At 35.1% G+C, this 15257-nt stretch overlaps 1 protein-coding gene across 3 annotated transcripts in view; it reads left to right on the top strand.

Moving 5' to 3' along the window:
- The window catches only part of LOC105259468, a 237979-nt gene that overhangs the window by 177777 nt on the left and 44945 nt on the right, over positions 1-15257 (top strand). For all 3 annotated transcript variants that reach the window (XM_025413067.1, XM_025413065.1, XM_025413066.1), the window contains exons 4-6: positions 1082-1271; positions 8015-8623; positions 9267-10180. In XM_025413067.1, the coding sequence (XP_025268852.1) occupies positions 1082-1271; positions 8015-8623; positions 9267-10180 (1713 nt within the window). The remainder of the gene's footprint in view (positions 1-1081; positions 1272-8014; positions 8624-9266; positions 10181-15257) is intronic.

The following is a 15257-nucleotide window of genomic DNA, read 5'->3' as shown; positions in this document are numbered from 1 at the left end:
AATTAAATAAATTTTTCTCTTCGTGCAATTATAATAGTATGATTAATATGTTAACATTTTAATTAAATTCAGGTTTATAAACTTAATCGACCTTAGCATCTTAAAACGATTGGTGGAAGTGTTTGAAATTATAAGTGCACAAGTATTTGAGCGAACCACATTTGCTATATTTAGAAATATTTATTGAGGCGAATCAAGAAAGCCGTCGTGTGTGGAAGATAGGTATCCTATTTAGTGACTTTCATGAAATCAGAACAAGCTTTAAGACCGATCACCCGGAAGTCGTAAAAGCCTCACAGGCTTTCCTCGCTTCCCTTCGGGATGTTCTTCTCCTGATTACCTTCATAGCCCTGCGGGCTTTCAATGCTGTATCTATTAATCTCTGTGGCAAGAGGTATACACGAATGCATCATCCAACATCTTGCTCGTATTACCATTTTGTCGTCTTGGGAAATTTACCGATCACCCGATAAATGGAAGATCACGTGAAATTGACAAGAACTCTTTGCACTTTTCGAATGATGTCGAATATTCACCTGATACTTAGTCTGCTTCATTTATCGAGTTTATCAAATTTAATTTTTTATCTTTCCTGTAAAAAATATTGCTCACTTAAAATCATTCGATATAATAATGAAAATGAATTTAATTATAGCAGTATTAAAATAACATACCGATGTAAAATAGTGAAATAGATTAGATTATAAAATTCGGTATTATTATTATATCGAAAAGAATAGAAAAAATATATTTAATAATAATAAATAATATTTTAAGCAGAAATAGATAAATTACTCTGGAATTAAAGTCCACCTTAAAAGTTATTAAATCGCTCATTTTATTCCTTCTATACTTTCAACAATTCCCCTTATACTTTCAACAATTCCCCTTATACTTTCAACAATTTTGAATCCCGATAACCAATTTTCCTCCATCTATCTTGTTTGGAGCATTGAAACTATTTCATCATACCCATCTCCGGCATCTCCCGAAATCCGGTGCACCCCCGCTCTTCGACTTCGCTCGAAGAATTTCCGTTGTACGAACAGATTGAATATTTCCTCGAACCATATCGTTGCAGATTCCTGAAGACTTTCTACAGGGAGCTGGGTACTCGCGATCCACCTCATCTGCCGTCATGGGCTTCCCCGCTCCCTCTCGGTACCTTGTGTCCGGCGCACTTTCAGCCACATTTGCAGTTGGTGCATAAAAGCGAGCAGGAGCATCGTTTAGAGAACATCAAACCCGACCAGATCTTCGCCCCCGTCAGGGTGAGTACTTTGAAAATTATACCGATGGCTTGAAACACAAAATATTGTAAAAAATTTATATTGAGTTTATATAAATATAAATATATTTATAATCTATATAAATATTTAAAAAAAATTATATAAATTTCAAAATATTTCTGAGAAATATCAATTAGAAAAAAATAGGATATTTGTGTTTTAAACCATTAAAATATATTATAATGCTGCGTATCATTGTAACGCATATTATGCGTTACATTAAAAATTTCTAATATATATTATATATAAAGATCCATATGTAAAATATATATGGAAGTGAGACCATAGTTTGCTTTTCCTCTCCTAAGTAACGTCAGACGGATAAGAAATCACGGGAATAAATAAAATTCGATCGAGAAAGATTGAGAAACACTGTCTTACATATCATAATACCTGAGGCACGCAACAAAAATCTTAGAGATTCGTGCTGGAAACGTCAAACGTATTTCCGGTTGACGTGCCACGTGGCATGCACGAGTTTCCGCGAGAGCGCCACGCGTTATCAGAACACGGTCTCTCGACGGTAGTCGCGGATTTGCATGATATCGACTACGTAATTGCGCGAGCGAGCAGCAAGTCGAGTCCCGGATGTCCGCGGGGGTGGTGGGTCTCTTCCGTCTCTTCCGACGACTGTCGAAGACTCGAAAACTCGCTTCTCTCGCCGCCACCGTCGCCGCCGGCAACTTCCCTCCGGAATGTGAAAGCCAAGTTGTCGTCTGAAGTTCAGAATGGCAGGGAGGGTGAAAAAGTTCCGCCAACTTCCTTCCCCTACCTCCCCCCCCCCCGCGATTCGCTGTCTCGAGTTCTTGCATTCACCGCTTTCTCGATGCAGTCTCCCGCGAGTGAAATGCAGTGACGCTCGAATCGGCGCGCTCGCGATTTATTTATGGTCGCAGTTGGTCGCTGTCGGATAGTTGTTTTGATTAAATTGCTCTGTCGAATCGATTTCCACGAGGATGGAAGGATAAAGCTTTAAGCAAGACGTACGTTTCATCACTTTAATAAGTTTTATATGCCTTTTATTTAAAATAATTAAGAAAAATTTAACGATCACGAGTAAAAGGATAAAGATTGATGTTGTAAATAATAATTTAAACTTTTCTTGAATTTTCAAATGTTGATAAACTTTAAATTAATAGTTTATTCATTTTGTAAGGATATATTAAAAGCAAAGAAGCGCGCACATAAACTTTTCACAAATTTAATATTAAAGTTAAAAATGATGAAGAATTTAAGTTCTCTCTTTTTTTTCGACTTTTTTTTTTAATATAATATTAAAATTTTAATTTTACTTAAATTATTATTTGAATAAGAAATTATTTATATCGCTCAATCTCGAAACTGATCTTCTAAAATTCCGGTAAAGTCATAAAATATGATTTAGATAAATTGTTGGACGTATCCAAGTCTTGTAAGATACACGTGTACGTACGTGACACATTGATCACGATGAATAGGAGATGACTTCAATCCCTTTCGCCGTTTTCCCACGTCTCATGAATGGTCGTCCGCGATAATATCTTCGTTCTCTGTAACTTTCTCGGATAAAGATTTCGATCGCAGTGTCGAGATGCCGATCGGTTAGGCCATCCTTTTGCATCACGAAACAAGGTAATTTTGTTGAGACGTGGTAAGTCGAGCTCAGCTTCATTAACGTTTTCCCAAGAGCAATTTGAAACCGCCCTCGTTCGTATCATCATTGAAAAGCCAGCTACCACTAACGACTATTGAAGAGCAAAGCCTTTCTCTCTTCTCATCAAATAGCGAGATCGCATTCCATATCGATACATAATAATAAATGATAAGTCTCCTACATTATAATAATTATACGATTAAGAATTTTTCTTTCTTTTTCTCTCTTTCTCTCTTTTCGATATATTTTTTATATAATATAAATATTGATTTAATATCATATAAATTTAATTTATATAAATTAAAAATAAATAATTTATAATCTTACAATGATTATTTATAACGATGTAGACATATAAGAAAAGCAAAGTCTTTAGAAAAATAAGGAATTATATTAAGAATCTAAAATATTTATTAATAAAATAATAATTAATTCTAATTATTAATGTATTAAGATATATTAATATATTAATATAATTAATAATTATATTAATATATTAATTAAACTTAAAATTTTGTCTAAATTAATAAGAAAGATTACAGTATAGATGACAGAAAATCTTTTGATATATATATATAGTGAAAAATTAAAATAAATCCTCAATAATCGCCTGAAAAAGCGCCCTCGTTGAGGTAGTACATTTTTTGGAAAAATCTGTCTCTTGTCCGGATCAATAATTCGTCGCTATATAATATAAAAACTCATAAAATGCAGACAATGCGCTAAAAAAACGCTCGCATCGAAAAATGAGCCTCGTAACTGTCGAGACATACGTAGGAGAGGAAGGAAGGAAGGAAGGAAGTAAGGTGCAGGCACACAAGCTCACATATACCGGGTTTGGAATTACATGTGCAGGTGGATGAATTCGCGTCATAAAACCGACATGCTTCCACCGTGAAAATAAAGGAAAACCCGTCGAGTAGACAACATTCTGTTCAGAATCGTTCTTAGGACCGCCAAATGCACTCGCGTCCGTCACGTATATTCCACAGTTCGCTCGTGCACCAAAAATTAAAGAGCTGACATAAAGAGAAAGCGCCGTAAAAAAGAAAGTAAATGCTTCAGAAAAGTTACTTTTTTCAAGATAATATTTTATTCATTCCATAGTCTAAAGAAAGCGCCTTTTACGCTTTGGTTTCATATGTATATAGCTTCTACTTTTCTGATATGAGTATGTTGAGCTTTGTAATCTTGTCATATAAAATATGTTTTTAAAAATACACAACTAATAAATAAATACGATAATTATTTCATTTTTAATGGAGAATATTCTTTAGACAATATTTTATTTGAATAAAAAAATTCTTTGGATAAATGTAATCTCTTATTAAATGTTAATTATTTAATTATTTACTTTGTCAACTTTTTTATTGTCACATAAAAGATGACGCATATAAATATTCTTTTATCATATTTAATCTCTTCCATATTTTAAATATTAAAATGAGGTTTTATTAAAGGACGCGACAAAGTATAAGAATATTATTAAATATTATTAAATTATTTCATTCAGCGAATCAGTATGACGAGCAAAAACAACGATTCTTCCAGCATTGGATATAATTGATGGAAAAACTTTTGTTGCCGAAATCAATATATCGAAATTGATAGTCGAAAAAAACAAACAATTAAGACCTCGAATCGAGTATCGAAAATTTCAAAAAAATATGAAAAATCAGCGATTTCATTTTATTGACCGACTTGTGAACTATTATATAAAAAAATTATGACATTCACTCACACACGGCGGTCTGCGGTTTTATTTATTACTCAGGATATATATTCACATACAAGAAAGAATCGAATTTTATGCGGTCGCTACTCGCTAATGGACGCTTGAAAGTTCGCTCCTTCGTGCAATCATGAAATTGCAGCATCGCAAATCTATTGCAAAATGTACAGGTACAATGATAATTTAAAATTTTAAAAAGCCGGTCTCTCTCTCAATTTCGATAAATAAAATACATGGAAAATATATAATTAATTAAAATTATTGATGAATGCAAATTTGCGATGTGAAAATAATACAGAAAAATAATATATAATTGCAAATTTTCTCTTCATAAATTTCGCATAATTGAAGAGAAAATACAGAGAATATCGCGTATCTCGACTACGATCTAATTAACAATTAAAGCCAACGAGATTTTTGTTTTATTATTCGAGTGATCGCTTTTTCCGTTGAAAAATGCGGAATGCGAAATATTTGTGCATACGTGCCGTATCGATTTGTCGAATCAAATCGATATAAAAATCGGTCAGTCGAGAGAGAGGGGGGGGGGGAGAGAACAACTGCTGAACAGATCGACCTGCGATCCAATCGTTGCTTGCCATTTTCGATACGTGAAACGTATATCTGGAAACGATCGCAATTCTGGCTAGCACGATTCCGCACGGCGGATTTTTCTCATTGCGTTTCTTTCCACGATGTGCCCGCGAAAAGACACATCGCCGTTGTGAAACACCGCTCCCTGTATCACTGTCTTCTTAAATTTTTCACAACGGAATGAAGCGCGATATCTTTCGTGCTACCGCATGAATATCAACGCCGGTCGCTGATCCTTTTGTGAAAATTTGTCGATGTACTGTTACCGTTTTTGATTCTTCTTTCTCGAAATATCTAGTTAAGAGAAAATAGCGAACATTTTGACACATGCGTTGCATTAATATAAATATTATTATAGCGTATAATAATTAAAATAATTACATATTAATTATAATATAATAATATAACGTATATTATAATAATATTATAATATAAAATATATTATAATATATATTTAAATATGTTACAATAGAAAATATAATAAATTATTATATATAGAAATTTATATACATATATAAATTTTAATTTTATTTAATTTAATTTAGAATTAATGTTAAAGGAACAAAAATAGTTTTTGCACTGATAAAATTTGAGTAATCTATAAAAATTGTCTTCATATTATTTTTCAGAAAATTAATTGCTTTGTCAAATCATAATTAAATACCACTTTATTCCTATGTTCAATATCGAATGTCTGCTTTAACATTCTCTTAATTTACAGAAGAACATTTACAGATGCGTTTTAGTCTTTCGAGAAAGTCGATTTAGAATTTTGCACCTTTCCTTGCAACGCGATTATTTCGACATTATCACAAAGGATTTTCTCCTCGCTTCCTGGCACAATTTAATTGCAATGAAAATCGGAACAAATGCATCTTTGCAAAGGATTGATAGGTAGATTCCGCGTGATACAGGAATGCGTTGAGCGGAATATCTGGTAACAAGCTTACTATCTTTCGTACATCGTTGTTGTATTATCTTGTCAAAAACTCGCATCATGTTATCGGCATTTTATTAATCCTTTTCGATTAACATGGATCAATTAATTTCAGCCACAAACTTTATTTTAAGAGAATTCTTTAGTTTGAGACTTAAGAATAAATAATTAAAGTTAAATATTTTAATAATTCAATTTTTTTTAATGTATTAACCTATCGATATTAAATATTAAAATCGTACAATTGAGATAAAGACAACAAACTGCAAGATATGCGTGAAATAAAAATTGTCAAATATATATTTTATAGACTCAAAATATACTAGGAAAACACACATTCCCGATGAATAGAGTTATATTCTGCTTTTTTTCTGTATTCTCAGCATCCCAGCGAATTGGATGTCGCAATCACATGCTGTATAATGGTCGTATACTGTTATCGTCCAACAGATTGTGTACTGCGCGCGACTGGATAGATTATTGCTGACAGAGTGAATGGCCGGCAAACGCCACGTGTTCCGCGTTCTATGGATTACTGTTATCGATTATGGAATTGAGACTGTTTGCCGATATCGGCTGCCGATCGTATACTCCCACAATCGACACGGTACACCTTAACAGTCGGTTGACGGTGTTGCTCTCGGCAATATGTCCGCTATAAGTTTAATCGCGCATGTATGTTAATCGTTTGCATAATGTTAACGCCAGCACCGAAAGCTGCCTCTCTGTCCGATCATTAAATGAGTACAGAAATTATTATCCTATTAGAGAGATTACCTAAATTCACGCAAAATGGTAGCATTATTCCGGACGATATTTGGCATTAATCTTTGTTAACGAAGGAAGTATTAATTAATTTTCGTATGTACTGCGTGTACATTTTTCAAAATAGTACAGAATTTTTCATCATAAAATTTTAAAGACACGATATACATTTTACATCGCTGTCAAATTGAATTTTGCAAAAAGTTCATTTCAAAAATTCATCAAAGTAAGAGGAAACGATTGGAGATCGATTCTCGCGGCGAGACATTTCGCTAACACTGTCTACTGTGATGTAATATCGCGAGATATCCGTATCGAATGCTGACCTCGCTTGTAACAAGCAATAAAGTGTCCAGAGTGTTCTGATCCATCTCAAGGGGATTAGTGGTTCGTGGGAAATGTTTTAAGTTCTAATTGGCTGGACGGAGACCGGGGATCAGAAAACTGAGAAGTATCCGAGAAGCTGGTCACGAAGTGACCGAAGCATTTTTCTCTTATTTTCACGCCACGAGTCGTTCATTTTATCGAAGGTCGGTTTCCGACCTTCCAGAAAACAATCCGTAATTCATCGTATTTGTTCTTTTTATTTTGATTTCGTGTTGGTCTACAGCTGTTTTTGACTCGCGTGTTGATTCGCGAGATAGCTTTTCGTATTTTTAACCACACGAGTGATGCATAATGCATTTACATTCTCGTATTTTATTAATGGAAATTTAAATTAAGATCTATATAATGCTATCTCTCTGTGTGCCTGCTTTTTTCTTATTTCTAGATCAAATATTTCAATTTCGATTTATCTTTACTTTTAGGAATTTTAAATATTTTTTTTTAAATATCTCAATTTGATTTATTCGAGATGATTCGGGCATCGTGGGAATCTGCGTTCGTTCGATCATATTTTAATTATATGATATATAATCAAATTTTACCACATCACACTCGATCATATTTAATTATATAAATATTTTATTATGAATTAATACTTTGTTTTTCCCTACCGACGATAAAATAAGTTTAACTTTTAATATCACGTCGCGAATAATAAATTAAATTATTACTTCCAGTTAAGTGACGGTACCGTATCCGAGGCACCGCGACGCGTCGCCGTCGAGGGTGGCCCCGGGAGCGGACGGACCACTCTCTGTCTACGACTACTGCATCAATGGGCGACTCAGAGCGACGGCCCCGCTCTGGCCTTTATCGTGCCGCTGCGCGAACTCCGCGGCAGTCCCGTCTTAAATTATCTCGCGCGAGAATTATTCCCGAGGACGGCCGCGTTGGGCGACGCGGTCGCCCAGGTCTGGCGCACCCTGCACTTGATGGAGGACCGCGTGCTCTTCGTTCTGGACGGTTACGACGAGTGCGTGGGCGGCCGAGCGTCTCTCGGCGATGCGGCCGATCTGCTGGAGGGTCGACTTTTCCCGGACGCGAGGATCCTGGTCACGTGCTCGCCCAGCAACTCGACCACCCTCGCGCCCCTGGTCCAGCGCAGAATCCATCTGGCCGGCCTCGAATGGCCGCACGTTGAACGGCTCTGCGTGGCCTACTTTATTCACAATGATATTGCCGAGAAGGCCTGTGAATTCCTCGAGGCGCTTAACGTACAACCGCAATCCGTCAGGCAACTCGGCCAGCATCCCCTTGGCTGGATAATGCTCTGCTGTTTGTACCAGGTAGAAATTATTTATTTTCATAAATATCGAAATATTTGTTTTCATTATTATTACAGTATTATTATATTTGCTATTATATTTGCTTTATTATTATATTGTTATTATATTATATTTGCTTTATAGATAATATAAAGCAAAGTGATTAAATCAGAATTTCTTTTAAATATTTTCTAAATCATCAAATAGTAATTATATTTTATTTAAAGTTTGTTCATTATCAAATTATATTTTAGATTATAATTCTATAATTACACTAAATAAGTTTTAATGATTTTACATCCATACATGAGATAATCATTACCTTAATTAGTTTTTTTTCTAACAATATTAAATTTACTTTAATAAATTTATATTTCTATAAATTTTTTATGAACAAAGTTTTTCTATTTTATTAAAAAAACAATAAATTCTCTTACAGTATTGAATAATTGTTGATCAACTTGTATCGCTTTCATCGATAATTTTATTGCAGTTGCAAAATTCTCCGAATATCCCCTAGAAATAGAAATTATATGCATATTAAAAATTATTAGCTCGATTAAACTCGATTAAAATAAATTATAAAATTATATAATGCCCGTATAATAATAGAGATAAAAGATGCTGGAATGACCTAGTCTATAAATATAACTTTACTTAACAGGATTCCGGAAGTCTACCGACCGAGACGAGCGCTCTCGTACAAGCGGCGGTGAAGTGCATCGTGAAGAGAAGCTTAGACCCGCCGATTCCTTATAACGAAGAGATCCCGGGACACTGCAGAAAACGTCTCGAAGACTTCGGCAAGGTGTCCTTGGCCGCTCTGCGGGAAAACAGATGCTGTTATACGGAAGCCGAGCTGAGAGCCCGAGGCGGCGGCATCGAGGTCACGCGGCTCGGTTTCCTGACGAGAGGATTAACTTTCGGCCAGAGACGCAAGCCCGATCTCTACACGCCAATTCACACGGCGGTGGCGGAGTTCCTGGCGGCGTACTATCTCACTTCAGTAGCGCAGTATGCCAATATTCTGCGCCGCGAATTGGAGGGTCTGCCCTCGGGCATCATCAGTCACCTGGCCGGCCTGCTTGGTCCCAAGACCCATTTAATTCTGAACCAATTATGCCCGTTGGAAGTGCCACCTAGAGCTGTGTTCTCGTTGTTAAAGGCGGCTGGCGCGTCCGATGGCAACATCTCGGCGGTCTGTCGACTGGTCGGGGCAGGTCCCGGTTTCGGACCCGCGCCCAACGAACGACCACCGGCTCCGCTGGTTCACACGTCTCCTCTAGAGCTAGAGGGATGGGCCAGGATTCTCGAAAGTCCCGCTTGTACGCTCGAAGCGCTCGAGGTAGTGTTCCAAGTGGAACGAGGGTCCGATCCCCGATATCTCGACAACTTCTTCGACGCGCTCGCCGGCAACGAAAGCGTCAAACTTGTCAGGATCACATCACTGCTGGGACAAGAATTCCCGGCGGACGAGGCACAGCGATTGGCCGGACACCTGAAGAGCGTGCTCGGCAAGAAGAAGCTCAACGATTTCGAGCTTGTCATCACTTGTCTCGAGGAAGCGGCCCATGATAGGTAAGTCGTTTTACGAGTATGTTCACTTTGCGAGACGAGTTCTAGATCGTTTTCCTATATATCGAACAATTCATAAAATTGCCAACTAAGCATTTCGAGGGAATAAACTATCATTGTTGAGATACATGGAAAGTTAGTTCGACGGAAAACTTATACACAGCATTTCCATTTGCTTTCTTTATTTATTTATGCACTTATTTACTCGTATTTCTACGCATTTTATTAATTTTTTATTGTTTACAATCGAATTTTCTTTCGCCTAAAATTATCGCGCTATTGTTCCGTGAAATTTCTCAATTAACAATAGATCATAACGATGAGGTTTCTTCCATGTCGAAAAGTACCCGACCACTTTACGACTGTCGAGTCATCGAGTCGATTCGCTCGTGCGACTCAATAGCCACAAGAATAAAGAGCCTGGCAGACGTGTCAGTATTATTGTGCTTCGACGACGCTCGGGTATGGCGCCGTCGATAGCCTCGACGACGAAGACTTATTACGGAAAGCGTGCTCGGTTGCTATGAAGTTTACTAGGACAAATCGTCGAGATATTTGCTCATCCGTACTGAAAAGAGAAGCGCAAAATGCGAGAGATTTATTTTTAGATTCTTATATTAAAAATCAATACGAGAGAAGAAAAAAACATTTGAAAAAAATAAAATTAAATAAAATTAAGTAAAATTAATTTAATTTAATTAAATAAAAACAATTCATTTTTTAATTAAATATAGAGATTCATATATTGAGATTTCTTTCATCAATCATCAAAGAAACAATCATAGATTGATGTTTTTCGGCAACGAAATTTTTCTTTAAAAAATCATGAATTAATATATTATTCTATAATTTTCATTGATTTTTTCTTTGCCATAATTAATCAAAGATAATATAAATTACTTGTTATTATGAATTTGTAAATGTGTGAATGTTATAAAGTTTTGGCCACCGCTAATACACAGCATTAAATCATCAAAATTTATCGTTAAACCAGCCGACTGTCCCCTAAAATTTCCATTAAGCTCGCGCGGAGACGTCAAAATTGAAAAATCTGTTTTGTTGCGCGGCGAAGCGCGACGAAAAGGTTCATTGCGCGGATATTTGTCTTCGCCTGAAAGGGGTGAATAGACGTCGAAAAAATGTGTTTACTTTGCGAGAATTGAGTTGCGTTATACACAATCGCTGCGTGACTCGCTTGCATATATGGGAGCTTTTACTAAAGAAAATCATTTTTACCTGTGATTTTTGAGAAAGATTACGGTTGTCTAAAATTTTTCCAACTTGAGATTAAACTTTATTTCTCGGCTAAAATAAAATTTATGACGCCTAGATTACGAATACGCAAGTTTCCGAATTCCAGAGAAAATGACTGATAAACATTTTTTTATAAAGATAAAAATTATAATTTTTATAAGAGTAAAAGTTAAACGAGATTCGGCCCATTTAGAAATTTGCATAGTTGTAATTTACACGTCACATAAACTTTACTTTAAGCCAAAAAATTGAAATTTAATTTCAAGTTGGGAAAATTTTGGACAGGCTTTTGTAGGCACTTTTTCGCCCTTTTCTTCTTTAGTAACGATTTTAAAATGAGAAAGTCATATATTTTGGAAACAACTGATAAAAGCCATTATCGTGAATTTTTCTTAAAGTGGAATAAAAAGCAGATGGTAATAGCGTCATTAATTTCTTCCTGTTATTAAAGAATAATAATTGAGAAGAAAATTTAAAGTTTTGCACGATAAAACACTCGCACTACTAAGTTTCTCGCATAAATGGCTACTGCTATCTATATTACGATAATTACGATACTTAGATTGCGAATTTCATAGATAAAATTCCACATATCAACTTTTCCAATTTGCATTATTTCTTCGCATATTTTTTTGCTATTTCATTGAACGTAGCAAAGCAAGTTTCATATATTTTTTGTATGCATGTGCATGCGATTATTGCATATACTCAGTATGTAAAGAAACCTTTGAAGATATCCCTGAAAGGATCTTTATGAGACTTTTTTTCGTTTCCGTTATTTTCCTCGTGATGGATTTTTAATTTCTTGTTTCCTTGACTTAACTCGAGCTTACTAGATTTTTATGTATGCCCACACGTAACCGTCTTTCGAGTCTTCAGGCTTTTATATTTTTCGATCCTGCCGAGACGCTTACTCTCCCTTTCTGTGTCTGTGTCCCTCAGGAAATGGAGAAAGTATTCCTGCGGGTGAGTTTTCGCATGAATTTCTCGATTTACCGATGAACTTACTCCGTCGCATCATCTCGATTTTAAAGAAAATCTCGAAAAATCTGGAATTTAAAATATTATTATTATGTTCTTATCACGATTGTCGCATGATTTTTCTAAAAATATTTCTTATATTTAAATAGGATCGGTTTACAGTAAATTTTATCATCGCCTTATCTTGAATCTCCCTAAACTCATCCTATTTTTTTCTATCTTTCAGATTTTTTTTTTCATATTTTCGTTTATTTTACAGCGCACGAGTTGACAAAAAATTTTTGCAAATTGTAATTGCATTCACCATTTAGTATTCCCTGTACAAATCTTGCCATTTCGCGAAAAGAGATTTAATAAAAGAGATCTTAAAATAGACATCTTAATTTTACGTGCGCAAAACCTTCCTCTTTGCTTTGCGCTTAAAAATTCACTCTCATCCATCTCCGGAGTCAAGAGGCGCCGAGTGCCTCTTTATCTTCTTCTTTATCGAGGAATTTTTTCTCGGACAACACATTGCCTTTCGCGAATTATATATTCCGAGCGTGGTGCACGAGCTTCCGCTTTTTCGGCCATTACAAACGCGAGCGGAACATAACAATGAGAGTGCACTCTAAAGAGCACGGGCAGATGCTCGAGAAAAAGCCTGAAGAGGAAAGAGGAGAAAAAGCCGCGACGGAAAATTAAAGAAAACGACAAGATGCACCTTAATTCACGACCGAATTTGCCACTCCCTTCCTTTTTTTCTCCTTTCCGTCTGCCTTTTTATTGAATCTTTCAGCTTCAAGCTCTTTGGTTTCATCGTTGCCTCGAGCTTTTCCCCGGAGACTTTCTCTCCGCCATTGTGTATATCGCAGTATTATTCTTTATTTGCTGCTTCGTACATGCCAAACTCGATTCTTCTCCATAAAGCTACAGATTTCGACGAAATCAAATTTAAGATCAATCAAACTCAAATCTCAAGCAATTTGATTGAGATTTTCGGAAATAAATAATTTGAATCGAAATCAATTTAACGAAAAAGAATCATATATCTTTATATATTTGCAACATGGCAAATGCAAATATTTTTCTTTTTATAATCTGCTAAACGCAGGATATCTTACAACTAGATTTTCATTTGCCCTGCTCTCTTCGCCAACCTTCTTCTTCAACGAATATACGCCTTTTCTCTGGAAGCCTCTTCAAGCTTCACGAGAGGAGTATCTTTTCCGCTATACAACTATGAAACAGAGGTATAAAAGAAGACGAACACCTAACTATCGTTCGCCTCGAAGTAGAAAGCTTTCTCTCTCTCTCTCTCTCTTTCTCTCGATGGCCGGCTCATTGTTTCGCATCCCCTTGTTTCAACCTTCACCCTACCGAGTCTGTTCTTGCTCTTTACGCTTTATTCTATCGTCTTTCCATAACGTCAGCCTTCACTTTTGTATTCGATGCGACGCGCTTCGAAAATCGACTTCGTCTATCTTTGTCTATTCAAACTATAGGAATCGATTGGGCTATCGTCGACTTGAATATTTCTATGAAAAGTTCATCGTCTCTTATATTTGATGCTGCTGAAGCTATCGATTGCTGCACGATAAAAGCCATACTCACACATGAAAATGTATTATCGAAATCTATATTACTATATCGATCTCATTAATTTATTTTATATAATTTATTATTTGTACAATTTGTAAATTTTCAATAATTCTTTAATTATTTCATAAATTTTGAGCGAAATTTTATGGAAAGTTTATTATATGGAAAGAAATTATTAAAGAAAAACAAAAAAAATATCTAAGATAAATGCAAAAGTATAAATGAATAAGCAATATCTATTTCTTTAATATAATCAATTGGAAAATATACTATAGTAATGAATTTTTTTAACTTTGCAATATTTTAATATTTTAATATTTTTTCATTTTTCAAATCTTTTATTTTTACTAAAAAATCTTAAATACAGAAGAAATCTTAAGTTTCCACAATAAGATTATTTTAATATTATCTATGTTTATTGAAAAAATTATTAAAGGATATTCTAAAGGATATTCTTGTTTAGGAAAGATAACTCGAATGATAATATATTTTATTGTTTCAAAATGATTAGCATGCAAAGTAGCCAAGTTGCATCATGAGAGTTCTCGCTCTTTCCTTTTTCTTTTTGCACACAGCATAGCAAATGCCGCCTAAGTATGAATTCTTTCTGCGTATTTTCCGACGATGATTCCGAAATCCAGAAGAAGCGACCAGTTAATATTACCATCGAGATACGAGAATCGTGTCTGTCTGCAACTGCCCTTAACTGCAGTTTCTGCGCTTTTCGCAAATACGCTGTTTGTGCATCTTAGCCGCAATTCCCTTGCGAGAGTGTCGAATTTGAAACAACCAATTTCACACAGAAGTTTCGACACAGTAATATAACCAGCTAAAAAAATAGAGATGAAATTTATGGCAAAAAAAAAGATCGAGAGAAAGAAATAAATATGAAGAATAGAAAAAAAATATGAATAAAGTGCGAGGCAAGAGGAAAGGAAAAAAGACAAATAAGGGGAAAAAATGTTAAATTTTTCAAATTAATTACTACTTAACATTTTAAAGATTACACTCTTATAAAATCTTTATTTTAATTCTTCATTAAAATCCAACTAACATACTAATATATTTAATTTTTTTTTTTAATTTACACTATTATTCAGATTGTGATAGATGTCGAGGATATATACTTGAGAGAGAGGAATAATGAATATCGTTTAAGTAATAAGAGGTAACTCTCTCCTCTTCTAATTCATTTGCGAAAAAGAGAGAGAGATAAAGAAACGCCACAGACTAATCTTCAAGTATCAGAATAATCGCGATGCAA

Source organism: Camponotus floridanus, unplaced genomic scaffold (assembly GCF_003227725.1).
Source record: "Camponotus floridanus strain SB8 unplaced genomic scaffold, Cflo_v7.5 scaffold6, whole genome shotgun sequence".
Lineage (NCBI taxonomy): Eukaryota > Metazoa > Arthropoda > Insecta > Hymenoptera > Formicidae > Camponotus > Camponotus floridanus.
This window is presented reverse-complemented; position numbering and strand designations above follow the sequence as displayed.